General features: G+C 36.4%; 1 protein-coding gene across 2 annotated transcripts in view; it reads right to left on the bottom strand.

Annotated features, from left to right (window-relative positions):
• Positions 1 to 19,156, bottom strand: part of LOC120628654 (putative inorganic phosphate cotransporter) — a 102,844-nt gene that overhangs the window by 11,243 nt on the left and 72,445 nt on the right. For both annotated transcript variants that reach the window (XM_039897196.1, XM_039897195.1), the window contains exons 2-7: positions 10,080 to 10,258; positions 9,165 to 9,283; positions 4,284 to 4,413; positions 3,712 to 3,799; positions 2,916 to 3,142; positions 1,786 to 1,935 (exon numbers count right to left, since the gene is read on the bottom strand). In XM_039897196.1, the coding sequence (XP_039753130.1) occupies positions 1,786 to 1,935; positions 2,916 to 3,142; positions 3,712 to 3,799; positions 4,284 to 4,413; positions 9,165 to 9,283; positions 10,080 to 10,258 (893 nt within the window). The remainder of the gene's footprint in view (positions 1 to 1,785; positions 1,936 to 2,915; positions 3,143 to 3,711; positions 3,800 to 4,283; positions 4,414 to 9,164; positions 9,284 to 10,079; positions 10,259 to 19,156) is intronic.

Here is a 19,156-nt window from a genome sequence, read left to right as displayed (position 1 = left end):
CGCGTATTTTCGGTATAGTGTGTTTAAACACTAAGATGGTAACGGGCTAGCCTGACAACTAACCTTCTACGCGACGTCGTCCCGAAACGCTACAGTGGTTAGCGGCACGTCTTTGTCGGTAGGGTGGTAACTAGCCACGGCCGAAAACTCACCGGACCAGACCAGAGAGAATTCAGAAATAGTAAATTCTCAAATTGCTCCTGCCCGGGGATGCGTCAAGGAGGTCAAAACATTAAAGCTTTCTTAGCACTTTGGAAGATCAAGTCTGTCAAGTTGAATTCCACAGAGATGTTAAATAGCTCACACATATCTAATGCATAATATGGGGAAAGCCTAGGATCCGTTTTTTTGAAACATACAGTCACTGGCAGTTTTGCTAACATTATATATTATACTAGCTGTTGCCCGCGACTTCGTCTGCGATTGATTTTGTATTTAAAGCATTCAGTATCGCTAAGCCATAAATTAGTATAGTAGTATTATATATATATAACATGTGACTGTCAATTAATTATAGAAAAATAATTTGCAATATAATAAAATTGCGACTATAATTAAAAATCTAAACTATCCTATCTCTTAAGTTGGAACAGACTGCTCACGGTGCCAATATAATTTAAAATCGGTTAAGTTGTTTAGGGGTCCATCGCGGACAAACATCGTGACAAGAGATTTATATATATTAAGATTTACGAACCGGGGACCTTCCAAATAAAATCACAGCTTACCGCTGCGCCAGAGGGGTCGTCAATATATATTTAATTATATATCACGTGCGTGGTTAAGACTTCGACATCACTTTCAAGCATAACTTCTTAATGATGATTAATCATCATAATCATCATCACTTTCAGCCGATTGGTGCAGTTTGCAGCGACCCTGCTTTCTGAGTCCAAGGGTTCGGGTTCGATTCCCACAACTGGAAAATTTTTGTGTGATGAGCATGAATGTTTTTCAGTGTCTGGGTGTTTATATGTATATTCTAATTGCGAAATTGGTGGTCTCGAACAACGTGCTTCGGAGAGCAATCCATACTAATATTATAAATCAGAAAGAGTGTCTGTTTGTTTGTTACCTATGTTTGGCTTATTATCTCTATCTTGACTTGATTGACAGCCGATTGACGCAGTGGGCAGTGGGTTCGATTCCCACAACTGGAAAATGTTTGTGTGATCAATGTTTTCAGTGTCTGGGCGTTTATATGTATATTCTAAGTATTTATGTATATTATTCATAAACACTACGCTTAATTTGGGGCTAGGTGGCGATGTGTGTATTGTCGTAGTATATTTATTTATTTATTATTTATTTATCATCATATCGAACCGGCTTGCTACAGGGCACGGGTCTCCTCCCACAATGAGCGTGGTGGACTACGGCCTTAACCCCTTGTTAAGGCTGTAGTCCACCACACTGGCCAGGTCGGATTAGCGGATACCACACACACCTTTGAGAACATTATGGAAAGATCTCAGGCATGCAGGTTTCCTCACGATGTTTTCCTTCACCGTTGAAACTAGTGATATTTTAATTGCTTGCTACGTGTGTTTACACGTAACTTGGAAAAGTAGGTGCGTGCAAGGATTTGAACTCAGCCCACCGAAAATGAAGTCCTACCCACTGCCGCTTACAATTATATTTTTATGAGTAAGTACATTAAGGAATACGAAAATTTCTTCAAACTTTTAAGTATCTCTTTTATTCTTTATCTTTCTTTGTAGCTTTGAAGGGTATAACGACAATGTTTTTGGAGATTAAACAACTAATGAGTACAGGTAAACTTACATCTTTGATGGAGAAATGCAGGACTTGTCTCATGAAGGTTGGCAACTCTGTCATCAGGGTCTCGTAGCCGTAGTTCTGGCCCATGTGCGCCAACATTATAGCCCAGAATGGCATGGACATCAGAATCTTGGTCCAGGGTATGGGCGGTGACTGTTAAAAAATAAAGTTTTTTCGATATTAAAACTTCTCAATAGTATATTTAATAGCATTTAGAAATATACGGTAGGTATTGAAAGGCTGATGGAAACTGTCACTTTTTTTATTTATTTATTATTAGTTTTTTTTTCATAATTTCAAAACAAGAATATTTTACTCTTGTCGTTCTTATTACTTATACAACGTGTAACCGAATTAAGAAATAATGTTGATGGATGCATAAGTATATTTCATAAGAATTTTTCCATACAATCGAATTCAAAACATTCTAAGTGTTTACCTATCTTATATCTTTAAACGATCAATTCTTGTATATATATAATTGGAATCTCGGAATCGGCCCCAACGATTTTCATGAAATTTAGTATACATGGGTTTTTGGGGGCGATAAATCGATCTAGCTAGGATTATTTTTTAGAAAATGTCATTTTATTCGTGTTTTCCGGTAGTGATTTTGTGCAGACGAAATTGCACGGGTCAGCTAGTGACAATCCTATTGAAGATAAAAGAACGACATGAGCATAGTACCTACGCTATGCGACGCATACCTAATACAGTAACATTCATGTGATGTATAGGCTGTATCTGATTTCTTCCAGTAAAAACTATGGCAGTGGTTTACTCAAAAACTATTAGGTTTTCGGTTTAACAGATAATTAACAGAGACAGTACATAATTCTTTAAAATAATTGTTTTATAAATATAACCTAAAATAAACTATTTAAAACTAAATAAAATCTAAAACGTCCTCGAAACCACCGCAGCGAGGCACAGGCACGTACATAATTTATTCATTTACAGGTTGTATGTACCTACGCAACGTGTCCTAAAATTTTAGATAATAGATTGTGTTCGTATCATTTAACTACATCTCCAATATTTCATCGACAGCAACTTATGGAATATAGGCCTATCTTACCTATTCTTAAGTTAAGAAAGATTATGAAAATTTTCAAAAAAGCATCAATACTCACGCTAGATCCAGCAGCTCCCCACAGCGAGCTGAGGATGTACTTCTTCTCTGCCTCCTTGATCCTGGGACAGTTTTCCGGGTCCTCGGAGACGAAGAACAGGAAAGCGAAACACCAGACAGTGCCTATGAGACCAAACACGTAGAATATGGACGGCCAGCCGCCAGCGAAACCGTACGCGGAGAGCAGACCCGACAGAGGCATTGATATAACTGTGCCGAACTGAGCGCCTGCAACAAACCATAGAGCATTTAGCCAAAGGACGGAGTAAAGATACAGAGGTCCTACAAAGCTTTCATGCTGTGCGGTGCGGATTAATTTCACGATAATATTTTCTATATTTGACGGCTGATTGGCGCAGTTTACAGCGACCCTGCTTTTTGAGTCCAAGGCCGTGGTTTGGGTTCCCACAACTGGAAAAAGTTTGTGTGATGATCATGAAAGTTTTTCCGTGTCTGGGTGTTTATAAGTAAAAGTTTTCATCCGTCATCTTAGTACCCCTAACACAAGCTACGCTTAATTTTGGGCTAGATGGTGATGTATGTATTGTCATAGTATATTTATTTATTTATTTAATTATAGGAGTAAAATGAAATCCGTAATTTTTCATTGTAGCTTTTAAAGCATATTTATCCCTTCTATGGTTGTTTCAGATTAGTATTATAAATTGCAAACCAAATAAATCATTACAGAATATTTATTTGTATTCTTTCCTTGAATAGAACCCATTACTTAATTCGTGGTTTGCTGAGGAATATTACCAAGATTTAGGAAATCTCTTAAAAGTTTGTCTACTTACCGGCATATACAGCTGCACCCATCCGACTCCTTTCGTTCGGCGGGATCCATTTAGCCAACATGGCGTGAGAGCACGGTACAATTGGACCCTGTAGAAGAAAAAAATTATCTTATTAATGGTTCATTGCACTGCTGGGCATAGACGTTCTCACTTATCCGAGCTGAGATAAAGGGATTAGACCCTCCACGCTGTGGAGTGGAGTAAATAATAAGTAAGAATTGAGTTTCGTTAATCATTTTAGGTCGTTGTATAAAACTGGCCGTTAGTATATATTATAATCTGTAATACAAGCGTGCACAAATACAATAAAGTCGAGAGCGTTAGCATGACGGCATAAGAGAGCGTCATGTCATTTGATGTGACGGCATCAGGTCCTTTTTAAGCGAGGGCCCGACCAACCACCGGACTTTCACGAACGTGCGTTTCTTGTAATTGGTTGCACGCTTGACGCAATCTTGAACGATAAGGTCGCATCTTTGACGCGGTGGTTTGGACTTGCCTCCACTGGCAAGTCACCAAAAGATACACATCAAAATACCTGTAATTAACGATTTTTTAAATTAAAAACATACCTCTCCCAAGCCCTGGATGAACCGAACTAAGATCAGCCATTTATAGTCAGCCTCAGCGGCTATCGGAACCAGAAGCCCGAACACCGAGTTGATTAACATGCCGATGCCCAGGAACAGGCGAGCGCCATATCTGTTGGACGAGATACAATATAAATTTAGGTACTAGCCATAGATAATATATACAGGTGACACAAGCTGTATAAACTATCTATGGATCCAGTGATATCCTATTTGTTTGTTGCTGCACGCTTTCTTCTCCGTGTTTATTACGGTTTTTCACAAATCCACTGCAAAAATTCACATCAACTAATTCACGTTGCTCTGTCGCTGCGATATTGACGGACAAACAAACACACTTTCGCATTTATAATATTAAGATTATAGATAGATAGATAAATTCTTTATTGCAAACAATTAATTAAAATTGAAAATGCGCAATGGCGATCTTATCGCTTTAAGCGATATCCTCCAGACAACCCTTAATGAAAGAAAAAAATAAATGATTATGGAAACGGGATAGTGCAATATTTAAAAAAAATGTCATAACATGATCTATATCAATTACATATAAAAACGATAATACATAAATAGCTAATACAAATATAAATAATATAGAAATAAATACATACAAATATGTATCATACATACATATATGTATTTATTTCTATATTATTTATATTTGTATATTTATATCTCAAAGTATCAAACTCAAAGTCATCTATTCATGTGTGTATGTCACTGAACTCCTCCTAAACGGCTGGACCGATTTGAATGAATTTTTTGGTATGCGTTTGGGTGGCACCCTGGATCGTTTAGATTCACAAATCAGCTCGACAGATGGCGCTGGGGTCCGCTAGTATATATATGTGTATAGATGACTTTGAGTTTGACTACGGTCAACAGCATACTCTGTGCTATTATTACAATCTACTGCGATCACCAACCCGTGTGCCCAGCGTAGTCATTATAGGCATTCTTCATTAAATATACATTCTTCTTTAAAGATTGACTTATTATTTAATTCCGGTAAATTATATTATCAACACTTACAAGTGGTTTGCTTTTAGATCATATAGGTAATTAAATCGTGATGTCTGGTTTATATCAAACTGTAGTGCGGTCTTTGATCTTGCGATGCACTAGCTATTGTCCTAATATTTTGATAGTTGACTTACGTAAGCAATATCATCCATACTAATATTAGTAATGTGAAAATGTGTCTGTCTGTTTGTTTGTTACCTATGCTCGGCTCAACTGCTGCATCGACTAAATATGGCACAGAGCTGTCTCACATCCCAGAGACATGCATTGGTACTTACTGAGATAGGAGGGAGGCAGGGCCAAATATACACTGAAACCCAGTAATTAAAAAACATATGGCCGACTGGCGCAGTGGGCCATATGCGACACTGCTTTCTGAATCCAAGGCCGTGGGTTCGATTCCCACAACTGGAAAATGTTATTGTGATGAACATGAATGTTCTTCAGTGTCTGGGTGTTTATCTGTATATTATAAGTATTTATGTATATTATTCATAAAAATATTCATCTATCATCTTAGTACCCATAACACAAGCTACGCTTACTTTGGGGCTAGATGGTGCTGTATGTATTGTCGTAATATATTTATTTCTTTGTTTTATTTATATATATTCTTCAAACAGTAAGTACGGCTACTAACTACGATATGTACGCGGCTATCTAGTATATTAGTAGGTATATTATAATAGCAGAATATTGCAATACATATATATGCTATTGTAATTTATTAACGTTAAGGCCGCTTGATAAAAAAGGTAAATACGTGAACTATAACACAGTTGAACAGGTCAACAAAACCTCATGGTGTTTTACGAGATGCACTTGTCATTATTGGATATCACAAATGCAAATTTTATGTCCGGTCGTAAAGTGCTAAAGTGCCGCCTTTAGCAATAAGTAGATGCCATAAAATGTAAAACATAGCTAATAAAGCAAATGGATCGCGGTTACAAATACAATACCTATTTGCATAAAAAAGCTTGGTTGTGAATTATTGCTCTAACCAGGTTGCTCTTCTAATAATTTTAAATGACATTGTGAGATGATGATAACAAAAAAAAATACACCCGGCTAAGTTTGTTGTGGGCTTCTTCTTAGACCAGAACGCGTTTGGAACCCATCAGGTATGAACGCCATCATCTCACTACCGTGTTATTCTTATGTACGCATCAAAAGTGCCACCTATGGGCCTTGAATAAAGATATTTTTGACTTTGACTTTGCACAGGCAGGAGACAAAAATTATATCCTCCGATTTTAAGGGTATAATTAACGTGTCCGTGCTCAAGCATGTGAATAGAGAATAGGAGAGGTTACCCCCGTTTATTATTACATAAATATTATTTAGATAAAATTTCCACTTGTGTGCCAATGCTCAGAGAGTTGATAAAGCTGTGGGAGAAGATCAGTTTTACCCCCGTTTATTATTACATAAATATTATTTGGATAAAATTTCCACTTGTGTACCAATGCTCAGAGAGTTGATAAAGCTGTGGGAGAAGATAAGTTTTACCCCCGTTTATTATTACATAAATATTATTTGGATAAAATTTCCACTTGTGTACCAATGCTCAGAGAGTTGATAAAGCTGTGGGAGAAGATCAGTTTTACCCCCGTTTATTATTACATAAATATTATTAGGATAAAATTTCCACTTGTGTACCAATGCTCAGAGAGTTGATAAAGCTGTGGGAGAAGATCAGTTTTACCCCCGTTTATTATTACATAAATATTATTTGGAAAAATTTCCACTTGTGTACCAATGCTCTGAGAGTTGATAAAGCTGTGGGAGAAGATCAATTTTTATCCTTTCACCGGGGAGAAAATAGTCTTCTACCCATGCCAATAGCCAATAGTCTCCTGGAACCCTCTTTTTTGTAACATTAATTATAGTCCACTGCTGGACTAAAGGCCTTTCGCAAAAGGAGAGTTTGGCCATAATCAATCAGTGGGCAGCGACCTAACTTTCTGAGTCCTAGGCCGTGGAAGGAAAGGAAAGGCCTAGGAAAATGTTTGTGTGATGAACATGATTGTTTTTCAGTGCTGGGCGTTTATCTGTATATTATAAGTATTTGTGTGTATTCATAAAAATATTGAACAGCTATCTTAGTTCCCATAACACAAGCTACGCTTAATTTGGGGCTAGATGGCGATGTGTATATTGTCGTAGTATATTTATTTATTTATTGGGGAGACGGGTTGGTGATCTCAGCAGACTCTGCTGCCCGTACTCCATTATATTCCCTAAGGTGCCTTGCATACTGTGGCGTTCACTTCATACCTACACAAAAGTACTGCCTACCCAACATTGTTCATATAACTTATATGAGTAGATTTTTTTTATTTTACGCCATCTTTCTGCTTCATGCCTAACCTGGTGAAAACCGTGTGCACGCCAAATCCCCCAAAAACGTTATTGAGAGATAATAGGTACCCATCTTCTCAGTGCAAGCTGTATATATACGCCAAATTTCGTCAAAATCAGTGCAACAAAGAAACAAATAAACAATCAGAGATACTTTCTCATTTATAATATAAGATGGAGTATGGTTATGAGCTTGAGGAATGCGCAGGGTTTTAAATATTATAATTACTTGAAAATCAATCTGTTTACTTTCAAACTAAACAAACATAAACAATAAGTTCAAGAGTTTGCATTTGTACGAATTTTAATGAAACATTCCAACGTACGCTTCGATTCTCGGTAACGCCAGCCGACATTATTGTCTGTAGCCATAGTACAAGATTCGTTTGCTCACTATCGAAGATGCTCTTTCGAGTATGGAATACTTGAACATCGGAGTAAAATGGATCTTATATGGTTTATTTTAAAGCTCAATTTAATCTTTAATCACAATAACAATTATTAACAATTATTAATTCATTGTAAAGTTAACATCTCCTGATGATGCTCCGTCACCGCTCCGCTCAGATCTGTTTGGTGTGGAGTATAAGGGTTGAAGAAATTATAAATTACACCATAAATATTCTTCTGCTTTTCAAGTAGTATAGGAAATTAAGCTTAATTTTCATAATATATTATGTAATTCCGTAAAGTAACGCCTGCTTCTATCCAAAAAGCACAATTTTGCCCACAATTAGCTCAGGCTTTTGATAGGACGTTTGTAAAACAAAAATTTAAATTTGCGACTCTAAAACGAGTGAAATTAAGTCCATTTTACTTTGACGATACAGAGTTTAATACTCGATAACGAATCCTTGATTTCAAGCAAGCAAATCTTGTACTAAGCCAACTGTAGTTACAACGCACTCAGTTGGGGTTATTCTTCCAAAAACTATAGGTATGGTAAACCTCACAGCGATAATATAATGAATTGATTTTTATCGATTTAAACGATTGCCCATTAAATTGCTGAGTATTCTAAAATTAGGTTCAAACAACATATTATATCTACCTATTAAATATACTAAGTCGATAAAGTTTTTGACATTAATTTGAAGTATGTTACTCTTGACCATTTCTCTAAGTGAAATAAAGATAGGCAGGTATTCTTGACAATATTTCTGACTCAGTGGTTCTCCGTTTTTCACCATAAAAAAAGAATGACAAACTTACCGCAGTAAAGTTTTCTCAGTTATTTATTAAAATTTTGGAATAAAAATACACAATCTTTACTAATATTATAATTGCGAAAGCTTTGTTTTCAAAATTCATTATTTTAAGTAAGGCGTAATATAAGCACTTTTGAAACGTCAAGTATGTCTGTTTGTAGATTTATATCTCCTATTAGCATCTGCCCCGTCGCAATCTCTCAATATTTGTTGTTTACAGTAAAATGAAACCTCGTAAACATACCGATGCTATAAAAGAGTTACAAACCTTTTGGATAGTATGCCGAATGGTATCTGCGTGATGACGTATCCGTAGAAGAAGGAAGACAGGATGTAGCCCTGCAGCGTCGAACTCCACACGAACGAACCGTCTTGTGATGAAGCCACCTGAACAAAATTCTTGGCTTAGTTACCACCACAAAGTTGGTGCACTTTGCAGAATTCTATTATATACAATGAACGTTAAGTAAATTTGCTATCATCCGCGAAAAACAGGCGATAAAATCAAATCAAAACGCTACGACTTATTATTCCTACGATCAGAAATGCACTCAATTAGCAATAACTCAATATGCATTGTAAAGTCTCCTAAAGATGCTCCGGTGTCGGAGTGTTTATTGGAAAAAGGTATTGCGGAAATAATGAAATGAGCGAGGAAGGGAATTACTTTATTCTATTCTGCAAGAACTACCTATTTAACTAACGACACTTAGTCGTCGGTTTCAAATACATAACGAGGAACAAAACTTTGCACAGTTCTTTTGGAATGGCACCTTAATGCAATCATGGTTACCTAGTTCTGAAATTAATACTAAGTCGAGCATACGGTTTATAATGGGCACATTTCTATGTAGGTATCCCTGCAATCTGTTTTTTGAAGACCTGAATTCCAGGCAAACCAATCAAGCCAATGTCCACGACGGCGCAGTTAATGTGCGTTTTGAGAAAGGGTTTTAATGAAAAAACATTGACAAGAAATCTGAACGCCCGAAATTTTTTTAGTGTCCCTAAAGGCGTGTGAATTCTGCCAATCTTACCTTACAATTTTGAGAGCAGACTCGTGCCCTTAAGAGCATGGTTATGTTGATGTTAATCTTCCTCATTCTAAGAGGAGACTCTTGCCCTTAAGTGTATGGAAGATGTCTTGGACAAAATTCATAAGAGATTAAGAAAAAAAACTCACAGAAGTGGCATTAGGATCAACGTTGCCGCACTCAGTGTCCTCCGCCTCCTTGTGGACCGGCAGCGCGGTGTGGTTGACCATCGCGACAATCGCGACGGACATGTTGGTGCGCATCACGTACGCGTTCGCCATCCCCAGGAACAGCATGAACGTCACCCAGTGACGAGTGCCAAATCCACCTGGGAAGGGAAAAAGGGAATGAGTATTTAGTAACAATTTGGTATAAAAACGTCACATCAAACAACGTAGCACTTCCAATTTGTTTTCGAAAATAAAGAAAGCAGAAAAAATATATAAGTAGTTAAAATGTTCCGGAAAAGTAGGTTATATAGCCATGCTTATTTCTGCCGCTTAGTAGGAGTGTTGCGATGTTGTGTTCCGGTCTGAAGGGCATAGTTGCCGGTGTAATTACAGGCATCTACGCATCCAATTGATAGAGACAGGGCGGCATGTTGCCATGTTGGCTTCTTGCATGCCCTATGAAGTGTTGCTGCCGAGTCCGTCAATTAGGTACTGTTATAAATAACAAAAACTAGCAGTCTGGTAGATTTTCTTAGTTTTAAATTATTTTTTCAATTGTTTATTTAATTAATTACTGAATCATTAATTTTGAGAAAAAGGGTGCTTAGAGCATTCTATTTATTTACAGTGCTTTATTTTATACGTGCATACGTGTGTTTGTGGTTGTTACATACGTAGAGGGCCTATAACGACCTACGTATACAGTACAATAATGGCTTCAGAGTATTTATGGGGTTACCGCTTTTCTGCAGTGCATCAAAAATGTTTGCGGAGAATCACGTTGATGACTGGTACGCAATCGTAAGGAAGAGGTCTGCATCAATGCTGAGCAGGATACGCGATAGCTCTAAATGTGTTTTGAAAATTTTAAGCAATAAATGAGAAAACCCCTTTTTGAAGCTCTGCGTTCGGTTGGTACCAAGTCCTCAAGAGGGTACCTACTTTAATAAGGAGATATGTTTGACACATTTTAATAAGTAAATAAGTTAACAAGATAATTGTTACTAACAATAAATGATTTTATAATCTTACTGTGATCACAAGCTGTGGAATTTTGTCCAAAACAAACGTTATATCTTGGTAACATTCTTTTAGTTAGTAACACTTTTGTTTTTAGTCACATTCTTGTATTTAGTAACCTAAATGTTTCAAGTCGAATAGTTATATACTAAGCCGAAGATTTATACGAGATTATAAGCTTAAGTTATGAACTACGGGATTATTGTAATATTTAATCTACTATCTAGTAACAGTATCGACTATCGATGAATTAGCGTAGAGCCGCATAGGTCAGTACTACATACCTACTATCATTGATAATAGTAATTCTTATTACCTAATCGATATCACCCATCGTAAAACTAAATATTTGTAAACAGAAAAATATATAAATAGGACTTGTTATTTTACTAGAAAGGAGTCCGATAATCCTAAATTTCAAATCCGACCAAAATCTGTTACAACTTCAAGTCTGTACGATTTAGAATCCGAGGATACATCTTCGGAGTACACTAGTGCCTGGTTTGAGATTCTCTACGAAATTGTTTGAAATCAGCTCTAGAGAATTGTTGCGAGCAACTAACTGCCTCTAAGGCCCGCGTATTAATTAACCGACATCAAGCTAAGAACACGGTCATAGATTCGGTCTGCATAATTTGACCAATACTTGACCAACTTTTCGTAGCTCGATCTATAGATCTAGTCTTTTATCGACAGCCTAAAAAACAGTACACTTATGGACTAAACTCTAAAGGCCTCTCCCAACGACAACAGTATATTAATGGACTAACGGCCTCTCCCACAACAACAGGAGGGTTTGTCCAATCACCACGCTGGGTAAATGGGTTGGTGATCGCATTATATGGTAGTAGTAGCATAAAGGACGCTGCTACCCGTTCTCCGTTACATTCCCTTAGTCGCCTAGTACGACACCTGCGGAAAGAGGAGGAGGGGTGAAAACTGTATTCTGATCTGCCGTCACTACACGGCTATATATCAGTGGCGTGCACAGGGTTTTCGACCTGGGTATGCATATGAATGGCAGATGGCATGAAATGGAAAAACAATCTAGGGTAGGCAGTCCTTTGTGCTTGTATGAAGTGCACGCCACTGCTTCTTTATATAATCTTTATATATATTTCTTGCGTACGTGTGTATGTCACTGAACTCCTTCTAGACGGCTGGACCGAATTGAATGTTAAGAGTGTGGATGGTTTAGTTTTACAAAACAACCCGACAGATGGCGCTGGGGTCCGCTAGTATTATATATACTGTATATCGAAACTTCAACTAACAAGACATGTCAGAGCGCTATGAAGCCGCAAAACACTGAAAAATTTTCCGTGCTGATAAGCCAAGCTGATTCTTTCTACAAAAAATTAGCTAAATCTTATGTCATCAAAAGAGAATAAGTATATAGCCACGGTGCTGAAACGGGTAGGTATATTGAAAAAACATTGGCAGTGTAGACTCAATTTTTTTCTCATTATACATATTTTTAATCGTTTATGTAAATATACCTGATTTCATGTAAATCACGTTGGTCTGTGACTAAGAATAGAATATCGCTCTAATCACAGTTCGCTAGCCAAAACGTCAATTACCACGTGTTTTGGATATAGCATTGCTATATCTAGTTATAAGTATACAGTACACAATATACTACCTACTTATTAGCTGTAGCCCATTTTCGTTTATTTTTAATTTCCCGGAAACCATTCGTTTTCCCGAGATAAAAATTAGATAATCCCCCGGAAGATCTACCCTCGGCTAGCATGGCATCACGGCTATCTTTAGCAGGATACATTTTCTCAACCGAAAGTAGGAGTCTTCCCTTTTTAATCCTTGTAAATTAATTGGGTATCATTTCCACCCATTCGCCCGTACTCGGCAAGTCGATAAAATTGTGGTAGAAGATAAACATTTAGTCCTTTCTCCACGGAGAAAATAATCAAACACTTTCAACCTCGATCCGGGAATTGAATCCAGGGTCTTATGATACGTGTTCGTACATGTTAAATACTAGACCGTACCGGCGTTAATACATTTATGTTCTACACACATAAAATATCTGTCTAAAAACATCGTAAAGCTAACCAACATCAATCGTGCAATAATCATAAAAAAAAAATGGTCAAAATTTCGTATATCACGAAGTAAACAAAACTCTCGGGAAGTCTTAGAACAAAAATAATATTTTGAAAAAAAAAATAAGGGGCATACTAAATTTTTGTAAAGAAGTTAAGTACGTTTAAAGGCTTTTTTCTTTTTTTGAGCCCCTTTTGTGCACCCCTTTGACCCAGAGTCAAATCTAAAGACAGACCTTATTAAAATCTTCACGTTTAGGATTTAGCCTTATTCTCGCAATAGTTGTTTTTTTTATTAGTGCCTACCTAGAACTTTTGTTTGATTATGATTTCATAAATCCTGTAGCACTCTGAGAACTAAGAAAATCTTATGTTTATCTTAGTTATTGATTTAATATTTTACTATGGACTAAGTTCTGATGTCTTAATAGTCAGACCTTAGTTGTATTCTTAATACGGTTAGGTACCTCATTTGGTTTAAATAATAGGGACAAACGCAAACTCCAAATACATTCTTGTAGGTACATAATTTAAAAAAGCAATGTTCCAAGATCACTACTATTTTAAAACGTCATCGTGTCGTAAGCTTATTTTATAAAACTTAAACGCGTAGGAAGACAGCTTCGTTCGCCAAAATAAAATATCATTTGAATGTGACGTCAAAAAGCGCGTGTTCGGGGAAATTAGCAAAAACGGCTGTACGGCAACACCTGCACTATATTGAATCGGTCATAAAGGTGCTATGTAGCTATCTATATGGATAAATATAACATAGGTACTTTACATGGATTACCTCATTCACACAATTAGAAATCTTACGACTTTATTTTTCACTTAGGAAAGTTACAAATGAAGAAGCTAGGTGTCAAAATAGTGCTAAAACCCACCTCGTTGTTCCAACGCAGGATGGGAAATAGTTCTACGTGCTTTTTGAAGATATACTTCTATAGGCGCTTTATTGAAAAATGGTGAGAGTAAGTTTTTAAGAAGCACACCGTCACAAAAAACAGACACCATGAAGTTAGCTATAGTAAACATTTAAGTTTTTCTAAAAAAGGTTTTTCTAAAAAGTTGACTTTCAATAATTCAAACAATACCTTTTTTTCTATTTTTAGTGTCATTTTTTCTACAAACGTAGAATAAGGCGAAAGATAGAATTATGAGAAGATTTTTATCTTGTTACGCCAAAGAAGTATAACTTCTAACGTGTGTACACACATGTTTTTATTTATATTATACTAGTTGTTCCCCTCGTTTAAACACGCGGTAGGTAAAGGGTACCACCCGACGTAAGTAATATCAAGTTAAAAACACTCGATAGAGCGCCACAGATTTAAAACGAAATCTATTACATAATATACAATGCATCCAGATAACATCCAAACAACTTTTTTTGTAAGGAATGATATTCTATGTCTAATAATTTACGTTTTAATTTTACGTTTGCGAATCACCTATTATTTTTAAATGATTTTTGACTTAAAGGCTTAATTGTCGCTTATTTACGGTAGAAAGGTTAATGGCTTCGCGAATTATTCTAGATCTAGATATAAAATACTAATATTTTTGCGCGGGCGTAAAGCATATCGGTAAAATATTTTCTACTGGCCTGTTTAACAATGTTACTATTATTTCGGGCTGTAATATTATTGTTAATAGTAGTAGCTAAGCTTTCTATACCTAGACGAAATAATTACAAACAAATATACAAAAAAATATTAAAACTTTTCTCTGAATAATATAAAAATGAATTGCTGTAGGTACCTCCGTTAGTCAGTTAGTCTCACTATAATTCGAGAACAGCTGGACCGATTTGGTTAAATTAGGTATTGAAATATTCTTGGAAGTCAACACAAGGTTTAAAAGGTGAAATATACTAACATATTACATTCTTTGATAGCTGCTCCTAAACACCGTTGGACCGATTTTGATAAAACGTTGTATGTATATTTCAACGAGTTCCGTATTTGTTTAAAAAAACATTGGACCCGGTAGGTGGCGCTGCTTTACCGGGTCTGCCGAGTCCGCTAGTCTTTAGAAATAAATGCGTACTGGAGTTTAATTAATTTATGATAAAATATAACAAGACAGACACAAGTTTGTGAGTTAGTAATAAGCAATCAAAACGAGTTGTTGCCAAGAGCACGGACTGAAGCCTTAGCAACGCGGCCTCTCGGAATTAAAACTTGATGGCTTCTTGGTACCAACTAAAATATGCAATGGCAGCAAAAAAAGTAATACTCAAAACTAAATCTTTAAAAGCCTCACGATAAACAAATTTAAGTCATAAAAAAACGATTTAGTAAATTGGTACTTTAGTGGTAAAAGCCAAGAGTTATGGTTTTTGGTCTACTACCCAAAGGTGGTATACCTAATGAGGGAGTCGCAGTTCAATATTTTGTCCTACTTCAACTGAAAGCACTTTTCAAATGTCAGAGCGTGATAAAACAGTGGATAAGTATTCATACGTAATTCAATTTCCAAGTTTACTTACAAAGCCCTAACTCGTTTGTTGATATCCATCGCCTCAAGGACGCAGGGTGTGACCAAGGGTGGTCCCTCGCGATTACATGTCAATATTATTGCACGTAAGGGCGCGCCCTGTTTACGGAAATAGGAACGTCGGAAATGCACGCTCGATTTAGTTTCTGGGTGTTAATCTAGAAACTTTATTTATTAATCTCGCTTTAATCCTTTAGATTTTAGTTGATTTCGGGATAAAAAAAGTCTAGACCTAGGTATAGTTAAGTCAAGAAAAAACTTTCCATATTTAAAATAGACATGATTAATACATTTCATATTATATTGTTATGCATTTATTGCGGGGCGCCCGCCATTAACAGGTGGATGATCTGTCCTATTTAAGGATCATTCTACCCTATTCCCCATGATCGAGACGCAGTTTTCTAGTGCCCGAGACTCTGCAATATTAACTGAAATATCACCTGATGTCAGTAAGTGATGATGTAGTCTAAGATGGAAGCGGGCTAGTCAATAGCCGGGCGATTGAGAGAGCTCTGCTTAGAGTATCACTACGTGATCAAGCTAAAGTGGCAATGGGCGGGGCACATAGCTCCGAGAACCATCCATTGGTTGGGGTCCTGAGGTGCTGGAATTGCGACCTCGGTACGCAGCGACGAGATGGGATGGATGACATGAACCGAGTAGCAGGGAACCGCTGGACCCAAGCGGCACAAGACCTTGGTTTTAGGAGCTCCCTATTAAAGACCTCAAAGAGAGAAGCGCTGATAGCCCAATGGACAGGACTTCGACTTCAATTACGGCGGGTCGAGTTCGAATCCCAGAACGCAGCTCTAACTTTTCTAAGTTATATGCGTTTTAAGTAATTAAAATGTCACTAGCTTCAACGGGGAAGGAAAACATCGTGAGGACACTTGCATGCCTGAGAGTTCCCCATAATGTTCTCAACAGGTATGTGGAGTCCACCAATCCGCACTGGGCCAGCGTGGTGGACTACGGCCTTAACCTCTTCTCACTGTGGGAGGAGATCTGTAGTGGGCCGGTAATAGGTTGATATGATTGAAGACCTCTGTCCACAAGTGGAGGTCCATTGGTTGACAGACTTAAATGACTTTATGAATGGCTGATCCCTAGAAAAATATTCTATGAAAATGGGAAGGGTATAACAACGCAAAAGAGTTAATTTACTGTAATTAACGCATTGATGCACGTTACAAAGGTCAGGCGGAACAGTTTCCTAGCAATGTGCAATCATGTGAAAAAACACAATGCTTATGGATGCGCAGAAAAAAGTTCGCGCAGTTTGTTCAAGTTTTTACCGATCTTTAATCAGATGTCTTTAACATTTTTTTGAAACCTCTACTTCCTTGGCTGGGTTTTGTTATATTTTCTTTAATAGATAGGTCCACTGACGTCATTTCTTAGTACCTCAGTGGATATAGTCTAGTCGACAAGTTGAAAATGGTACAAAATAGTACTTACTGCGGAAAAGCGCCTCGAAAAATGTGCCAAAAACGTGTATTAACAAATAAAACATTGCAAAAGTTGTAATCAATTGAAGATGAAAAAAAATGGCATTTCGTATTTTGAAAATATTTCAAATATAAGAAATCAATTTTTTATGTGCACGCTTTTGGCACATTTTTCTAGGCGCCATTCCGGATCCAATGAGCTATCGCACATAATTTTAAGAGCTCTATTTTGTACTATTTTCAACTTGCCGACTAGGCTAATAGGTTATAGGCATATTCAGTAGGGTATGCGATATAGCTATTTTTATAAAAAGGAGCTTAAAATACAAATTCCGATTTTACAATTGATTAATTTTAGTATAGCTTTCTGAAAATTCTTAAATACCGACAAATATAATATTATTAATAACTTATCGCCTCAGTTACAGAGAGAGAATCGAAAACAGCAAGAAAGTAAGAAAACCGCAAATTTGGATGTACCTACGCTTCGTGAAAATACTCCTAAATTTCTCAATGATTTGTAATGATGTAGCTACCATACGATTATGTAGTCATCGTCAAGACATATTTGCGACTTTAGGCTGTTTTATGAGACTATTGAGTGGGTCTATTTAAAAAAGGGACAAAGACTTATATAGTGTATAGTGAACACGAAATCGATGAATTTTAAAAAAAACGATCTTCAAATAAAAATCTATCTTCTAAATCTTCGTCAGGATTGAATCCTGTATCTCCCATAGAATAAAGAAATGATTATTAGGTACCAAAACTCAGCCGAAATTACGTTCTGTTTCGACAGAACCTTCGCTTTTTGAATGAAAATATGATTATTTACAAGTTTATCAACACCTCCGCAAGTTGGCACTCTGCCAGCGGTCGTTAGACAAAAGTGACAGTTGCCTTTGAATGCCTCGATTTCGTTAAAAATATAACTATTTTCCTTCATAATAATTAATTTTAGGACTGTCATTGACCGTCTGTTTTGAATAAGTATTTAAGTATCAAAAAATAATAAGTTTTGATTTGAAAATCACATCAATTCCACAAGTGTGGGTTCCAAACGCTCCTTGTCTAAGATGAAGCCCCAGAATTACGAACATACTAGTGTTGCCCAAATGCAAGAACAAGACGAGACTTAGCCAGTCTTGGTCTTGGTCTTGCGCCAATACACCTGGTCTTGGTCTTGGTCTTGGTCTTGCGCTCCCAGTCTTGGTCTTGGTCTTGGTCTTGCAGCAAGAGTCTTGCAAGTCTTGCAATTACCTATTAGTCTATTACTATTTATTAAAGTTTACTTTAAATCTTAGAAAAACGTATTAGAATTGGAACATTGTGAGCTTGAATTAACATAGCCATAGTAAAGATCAAGCAGATTAATAAATAACTGAAGATTTGATAAGAAATTCGAAAAATCAACTGACCTATATGTCGTTTTCCATGGAAGTAACTGTTTCTTAATAAACATTTATGATTTATAAGCTTACATTTGCTAAAACATGTAAAAAAACAAATTAATTACAATAACTTGACTGTATTATTAAAGAACAATACTTATCTGTCTAGAAAGAGATTGAACCCTCAACTTATAAGAAATTTAATAAAAGAGTTTTACGATTTATCATTTATTTGAATAAAGCTGAAGAGTTCGTTTGTATGTTTGATGACAGAAGTTTTAAAATAAATAAATAAATCCTGAACGTCACTATACCTCCAAAGTTACTATTCCTCGTGGACGAAGTCGCGGGCACAGCTAGTAAATACTTACTCTCATCATCTCTCTCAGAGATATTCGAACACTTTTTTGCTATTTTTTCTTGTAAAAACTTAAGAAATATAATGACTAAATGTACAATAATAGTACCTAAGTAATTAGTTTAAAACCATATAAGTAATCAATATTATAATTACTTACTAGAATGAATTATTATGACATCTACTACCTATCCTCACCATTTTATCCTAATCATAATACTACTTGCGTGATCAGTATAATGTATTCATTTTCATTCTAAGCACTCTG

This window comes from Pararge aegeria, chromosome 13, assembly GCF_905163445.1.
Source record: "Pararge aegeria chromosome 13, ilParAegt1.1, whole genome shotgun sequence".
In the NCBI taxonomy this organism is placed as follows: domain Eukaryota; kingdom Metazoa; phylum Arthropoda; class Insecta; order Lepidoptera; family Nymphalidae; genus Pararge; species Pararge aegeria.
Note: the sequence above shows the minus strand (reverse complement) of the source record. Positions and strands in the feature narration are given on the sequence as shown.